We start from the raw sequence: 7,757 nt of genomic DNA on the forward strand, positions 1-7,757 counted from the left end.
ATGCACTTGGAGCTGATATGTATTGATTTCATTAAATGGGAGCCAAGCATGGGCACAGTGTTTACTATGTCCATGCCATCTTCTCCAGTAGTTCACAGCTTCAGCTAAACCTCTTTCTCTCTCTCATGTACTAAAGTTGCATAAATCTTATTTTAGCATTATAATAACACAGATTAGAACTTAAAGCTAAAACTGGCAAAGAACTCATAACTAGGTCTTTCTTATTGACTTAGCAAAAAATATTGAATCAAAGAAATTCAAATTCTCTGTGTGAAATTGTAATGTTAGAAATAATTCTGTGTTTCACTGGACTTGGGCTGCTTCCAAGGATCAGTTTTTGGCCCAGACTCTCTAGATGTTGGTATTTAGATATGACACTTTAGGTGGAATTATAAAATGGAAAAGTGTTAACAATAGATAGCCATTCCCTCCCTGAAGAAATTGTGTCTTGATACTTTAGATTTTTCAGTTGCCAAATATTTTTTGTGATTATGTATTATCATGGATACTAATCACATGTATTATTTTATTTGGATGTCATACTTTGAAAATAAGAGTATTTATTCCTATTTTGCAAGTTTAGGAGGTAAAGCTCACATAAGGAGAAATATTTGTTTAAGTTTTCACAGTTATAATGTGGTAGAGCCAATGTTATTTCCATTCCTGTCTATTTTAGAGACTCTTTTACAATTTTAAAATGTAGTTTAGCATCTAAAGCGACATTTTATCTCTCTCCTAAATTCCAACATGTACCCTTTAGACTGCTCATGTGTGGTTAGCTACACTTTTAGTGTCCTGAGGAGTTATATGTTTTATGTTTTCAAAACAATTTTTTTTTTACTTTTTCTTTGCCTGCTTGCCTTCTTTCTGTCCTTTCTGTCTTTCTCCATCTTGTCCCTCCTTTCTCTGTTTCCTTTCCTTAGATCTTTTCTTCAACCACCATTATTAAACATCAACTGTGTGCCTAAGTATGGTACAAAGCACTAAAAGAAAAAGAGAGATCTTTGCCTTCTTCGTCCCTTCCATCATCTTCCTTTTATTGACTTTATCTGAAATTCTATAGTTAAATAATGAGCTGGTTCAAACTTTACTAACGTAATATCAAAAAGAAACATGTAACACACACACATGCACATATAATCATAGAGTTGGCTCGCATTATTTCATAGATGTATCTGGCATGGTCTCTTTCCTCCATGTAAGTAAGATACTATTATCCAAATTATTGGTAGGACACTTGTAGCAAAGTTAACAAGGCGCCATGAGGGATGCATGTGCAAGGAAGGAGAAGCAGGCAGGGACTAGATGTGTAGATAAGGCGGATATATATAGTAACACACATGTGTGAATCTTGATAAACACAAAATCCTTAGCTCAAAGCTTCAGGGAAATTATATATACCTACTATTTGTATTTATTAATGATAAAATATTTCAGGTTGATTAAATTCAGTCATTACATGGAAGTTATTGAGAATTTGCCTGTGAAAGACATTATGTCAAGTACTGAATCAAGCAGTTTAAGCATTAAATTTCTTAGGAATCCCAGACCTAAGAACATCATTATGACAAAATTACCTTAAAATGATCTAAAATTGGAGACTTGAAATATGTCTTCATGAATGACTTGAACACTTACTTTGTGCTCAATCTTATGAGCTATAAAGTAAAAGTGAGTTATAAGTGTAGTCCTTGCTCACCAAATACAGTAATCCTCAGGAATTAATAAAGTTCCCATAAACTAAGTCACTAGTAATAATAAAAAGTATCTTTTTAAAACAGAATACACTGGGCAAGTACAGGCCATTGAGGGATAAATAAAAAGGACACAGGAGTTAGAAGTCAGGTTTCAAAATGGAAGAAAGCACAAGATTGTGCTTATAAATGCTATAATTTGAACTACAAAAACTATGCATATATGTGTACACATATATGCATATGTTATCTTCACAAAATCCTAAAAGATTATACCTTAAAATGGTAATCTTTATGGGAAAATACAGTTTTTGAAAATCTACAACATCTCTCCCAGAATCAAATAAATCTTTTCATGCAGCATACAGCAAAATCTTAAAATATTGGCAAGGGACATTAGGAGTGTATAGGTCCAATTTCAAGAATTTTATCCATCAAGCCATCATGTGTCCTTCTGTGATGGTAGGACTTTGTCAAAAGACCATGATGGTAGTGTTCCTGCTGGGGGATCTATCGTCTACAAGGGACAAAACTGAAAGGAAAAAATAATCCTGGGTCTATTACACTTTTTCTTTCTCTTCTCTTTTTTTCTCTTTCTGGATGGATTATATTCTGGGGTGCTGCCATTTGCTTTCTTTTCACCCTCTGCCCCATCTTTTGAAGATGGGAGTGCATTACCAATTAGAGCTAAGAAGATGAAAAATGTTATTAGAATTAATTATTTCCATTCTTTTGACCCCTCTCCCCTCTATTGCAAACAGCCCTCATAATGTTGAGAAAGCCTGAGTGAGGTATGTTGGGGGTATTACATTACTAAAATAAAGACTTTCAGAAAAGGAACTTCTTGAAATCTTGAAATGTGTTGAGCCTATGGTTTTAATGCCCCTTGCTAGCAATATCTTGATCATGTCTTTTAAATTAGAAGCTTTCTCTGGATATTTCTTTCTTTTTTTTTTTTTCTACTCATTGTCCTATCATCATCCTCCCTGGTGATGGAAATTGTAAAGAAGGTGTTGAGAAATGTTCCCGAGTTCTTCTGACCTACAGCTTTCTGTGTGTCATCAAACTCTCAAATTTTAAAGTAGGACAGAGCCCTCTAATTTACAGACCTGGATATGGCCTAGCATTTTAGTGCATCATATGGTAGACAGAGGGATGGATTCTGCCTATGTGGGGTACCTAATTGTGTCATTAGAAGTAAAAGAGGTCAAGTGACCCTGCCCTAGTTTCAAGTAGGAGCTGTCCCTTGATTACTGATTTTGTATCCCATACATAGCACGGCTTACATGTTTGCATAGGGTTCTACAGGTCTGTCAAAAGGATGAGACCAAGTAATTGCATAACTGTAAGGCCATAACTTTGACATCAGAGAAAGAATAGGCAATCAAGACTCCAGATTCATGGAAATTAATATTCTTTCCATTATACCATTTTTTTTTTCACATGCACATGTGCAAAAGAGGAGCACTTGTCTCTAGACTGTCTGGTCTGCTCTAAATTTGGCTAATAACATGGCCTGTATTTATGTCATAATCTGTCTGCAGGCCTCTGATGCAATTGTTAAGTGACAGGAGGTCATGTATAATTGCCAGTAGAATGGTGGGATTTCTTGATGGTAGACTTTGTTCTTTCCCTGTTTCTCAGACAAGGTCTCAGGAGTTGGCCTTGGGTGATTCTTGAAGCACAACCATTTGTATTATTTATATTGCATTGGAGACAAATGTCTTTCAAGTACTTCAGAGAACAGCAGCACGCTGTTAGGGATCTACTTGAGTTTTGTAATCCCAGTGACAGTTAGAGGCAGGTGGCAGGGGCGGATGTGGGAGGTGGAAGATGAAATGTTAACTGTGAATTTCGTGACTGTAGATATTTAGGACTGTTTTGGTTTAAGGTTTTTTTCATGTACTTTTGTGGTATATATATATATACACATATATATATATGTATGTGTATATATATACACAATATGATATATATTATACAAAGAAACAAAAAAATTATGAGTAACTTATTAATGTAAGGTTATTCAGAACGTATCTTTGCATGAATACTTTATGTTGCTGAAAAAAGAATACTTATTGGTGTATTTGTATTTTTAAGTTATTCTTTATAGAAAAGTAGAAAAATGTTCTATAAAATAGTCTCTAGAATGACTGAGAGAGAATATTAATCAGTGCACTAATGATGAGGTCTTTGTTTCAGAAGTTTGTTGTCATTCAGATCTGGAAGTGGTCATATAAATTATCTAGATAAATCCATGAAATTTAGGTGAGGTAACTGAAACCAAAAAAGACTTTAAGTGGCCTCGGGTCTTGTGAGTACTTAATGACAGACCCATCCAGCAGTCTGGGCTCCTGGCCCTCCAGTCTAGTGCTCTTTTTCACAAAGAATAAATGTGGAAGGAGAATCTGTGTCCAAAACTTGGCAGTTAGGGTGAGAATATCATGGAGTGCTAGAAAGATCAGGAAGTTTATAGAGTCAGGCCAGAACTGAATTTAACTGCTTCTTAAGTGTGACCTTGGGCAAATAACCTCTCTGCTTATTTTCGAAATGCAAATGATAAAAACTACTTTTGAGGGATATTGTGAAGATTTGTGACTACATTTTGTAAAAGACAAAATATAATGCCTGATATGTAGCAGATGCTTAGTAAATGTAGCTACTGTGAAAATTTGTTATTTCTGCTCTCAATAAGCAAAAATAAAAATCTGGAAAATTCTCTGTTTTATCAGTAGGCACTCAGATAAATTATATTGAGTCAGCGTTGAATGAATAAATGCTTTATCTCACCAGCTACAAAATAGAACCTTTGTGTCATCTATTGAGTGAGCCGTACCCCCACTTGTAAATTTTCATCATATTTCATTTTTCTCAAATATGTATTTTGGCAAAAACTAAAATGTCTTTAATTATGAATACTATATTCAAGGTTAAGTTAATGTAACAGCTAAGACTAGAATTTATCCATTTATAATTTATAAGAGACAGAGGGACTGGTGGACAGGGGATGATGGGTTTGATGTCAGTAAAAACTGAGTTTAAATATGAGTACAATCTGCCTGGTGCTGGTTGCATGATGCACCAATCGAATGTCAAATAGAAAGCGGGGGAAGACTTAGAGGAGAAATTGTTCTTCAAAAAGATTAGAACCTTAAAGATCTTTTGAAGACATGAGGACACATTCCTGCTATGAATATGCTGTATCCAAAAATAGCAAAGACCTTTTAAATGGAGGCAGTATTCAGGTAGTACTTAGCAAAGGTGGGAAATACTTCACCTTTTCCATCTGGCAGATCAGAAATATTGGTATGGTAATGTGCCATGTTTTTTTTCATTTTCCATGGCTTTAATTCTGTATGAATGTATCCTTAGGTCAAGTGTCTTTTGACAGAAATGATAGGATAATTTAAAGAATAGGGTTATAGAAATATATACAGGATTCAGCATTCTGTGGGAAGAAGAGATTACTTCCCTTCGTATCAATGACTGCACTATCTGCATTTCTTGTCCCCAAAGTGTCGTGATTCTGTTCCCAGGGACTGTGCTGGTGAGCCGGAAATATGCTTCAAAGCAAAGACCATGCTGTTCTCAAATGTGATTTTAGTTAACTGCAAGCTGCTGACATCAACATATTATTAGGCTGCAATATGATATATATAGTATCCACATTACAAAAAAAACTATATATCCTCCTCATATTTTGCATTGGTTAAGCCCATCAAAAAAATTATATTCATTCTGGGCCACACTTTTGCAGGGGCATTGCCAATGTGGCATGCATCCAGAATAAGGATGAGCAGGAAGAAGAAAAGTCACGAAAAGCCATCTCTTATGAAAAAGAGCCAAAGGAATTAGGAAGAATTTTCTTAAAAAAATTGTAAGACAAATATGAAAATGAATCCTTAGCTTCTGAGCGTCTATACTGAGAAGGTATTATGTGAAGCACAAAGAAATACAAAGCCCATTGTGTGATACTTGTCTTTAAATATATAGAAGTTAGAATACATATATAAACATGGAATGACTATAGTCAGTATCAAATAATAAATGCAATATAGAGGTTTAACTCAAGACTTTTGGAATGCAGAGGAAGGTTGAGGTTAGATACAGTAGAAGAAATCCAAAAAGATTTCACTGAAAGTATACAGTCTGGGTTGGGTACCATAGGATAGAAAAATTGGGGTATTCATAAGTTTCTAAGAAAATATTCCAGATGGTAGAGCAAACACAGTTAGGAAAGCAATGCTATGTTAAAGATACTGCTAAGTAAGAAGTCAGGATATTAATGCAGACATTAAAATAAGGCTCAAATGCAGTAAACTTTTGATAGCTTTTCAAAAACTGTATTTCAAAGGGCTATCTTTGATCTCTTACTGTAATCACATGCTAAAATGTAAAAATTTAATGACATGATTGCTTTTTCTATGCTTTAAATGCCCAAAGAAAAAACCCATTTGACATCATCTAGGATCTGTTAAATAATTTCCACTAATGTGATGCTAATTATGCCATGAAAGGATAATAATAAAATCTTACCAAAACTCAAGAAGGTATGATGCAAGAGTATTGTGATTCATATTTAAAAGATTGTCATTTGGAATCAGACATATACTTGTTCTGTATATCTATCCGGAAGGCTGAATTAGAATCAGTGAGTGGTAAAGAAGTTTTAAGCTGAACTTGAGAATTTCCCACAACTGAAAGTTGTTTCTCTATCCAAAGAATAGATGACAGCATTAAAGCAAGTAGCTCTTCCTAAATTGAAAGTACTCATAGAGGGGTGCTTGGCGGGCTCAGTTGGTAGAGCATGTGACTCCTGATGATAGGGTTATAATTTTGAGCCTCATGTTGGGTGTAGAGATTACTTCAAATTGAAATCTTCTTTTTTAAGTTTATTTATGTATTTTGATAGAAAAAACATGAGTGGGGGAGGGCCAGAGAGAGAGGGAGAGAGAATCCCAAGCAAGCTTTGTGCTATCAGCACAGAGCACATTGCAGGGTTCAATTCCATGAACTGTGAGATCATAACATGAGCTGAAATCAAGAGTCAGATGCTTAACCAAATGAACCACCCAGGAGCCCCAAAAATGAAATCTGAAAGAAGGAAAAGGAAAAGGAAAGGAAAGAAAAAGAAAAGGAAGGAAGGAAGGAAGGAAAGAAGGAAGGAAGGGACTCACAGAGAACTGCTAAACTTGTATCAGGATTGCTTTGAAATGAATTTCTGAATCTGGTTAGAGGTGAGACCAGTGATGCACTTAGGACCTTTGCAAGCATAGCTTTCTATGTGAATGTGTCTCTAACCTACAGACACTATACAAAGCAGAGTGAAAAGGGCAGATTTGTTCTTCTAAATCATGGATGGGGACTCCTTTTCAGAAGTCATGGGTGAAGTCAGATACCAGTATAATATTTTATGTAGGATCCAATCCAAACATTTTATTTTATTAAGTCAAGAATGCTATCTAATTTCAACTATGGTGTACAACTGTTGTGATTTCTAATGGAAAATGTGTGCTTTATTTGAAAACATAGAAGTAAATTCTGTTCAAATATTTGAGGAGATTATTAAATTGTCAAACTAACTTAGCTATACCACTTTTATTAGGGTCATCAAGTATTAAATAAGACTAGAATATTCTTGGCTATAAGAGGAGCTTGACCAATTCCTGACAGACATTTGATTAACTATTTTATATAAATATTTGCCAAATTATAAACCATTTCATATTTACCATTCATATATTGTGCAGTTACATATTACATTGAGTATAGTTTAATTCCTGAGTAGTGTAAACATTCATAACTGACTAAGCCACTTGCCTTGATGTTTTGGACCTAAAGTCACACATTTGAATTTTTTTGATCAACTAAAGCCATGTGGAGAAGCAGAAATATGTGCATGTGAATCTAATGTCATTGGTTTTGTTGTTTTCAGCTGCAGTATTGAAGTATGAGAACAATGTCATGAACATCAGGCAATTCAACTGTTCTCCTCACCCATACTGGCTCCCAAATTTCATGGATGTTTTCACTTGGTCCCTGCCATTTGTTGGAGAAAAAGGT

General features: G+C 34.8%; 1 protein-coding gene across 2 annotated transcripts in view; it reads left to right on the forward strand.

The window, feature by feature from the left end:
* Nucleotides 1-7,757, forward strand: part of PPP3CA (protein phosphatase 3 catalytic subunit alpha) — a 319,865-nt gene that overhangs the window by 277,209 nt on the left and 34,899 nt on the right. For both annotated transcript variants that reach the window (XM_029942672.1, XM_029942676.1), the window contains exon 9: nt 7,630-7,755. In XM_029942672.1, coding sequence (XP_029798532.1) covers nt 7,630-7,755 — 126 coding nt within the window. The remainder of the gene's footprint in view (nt 1-7,629; nt 7,756-7,757) is intronic.

This window comes from Suricata suricatta, chromosome 1 (assembly GCF_006229205.1).
Source record: "Suricata suricatta isolate VVHF042 chromosome 1, meerkat_22Aug2017_6uvM2_HiC, whole genome shotgun sequence".
NCBI lineage: Eukaryota > Metazoa > Chordata > Mammalia > Carnivora > Herpestidae > Suricata > Suricata suricatta.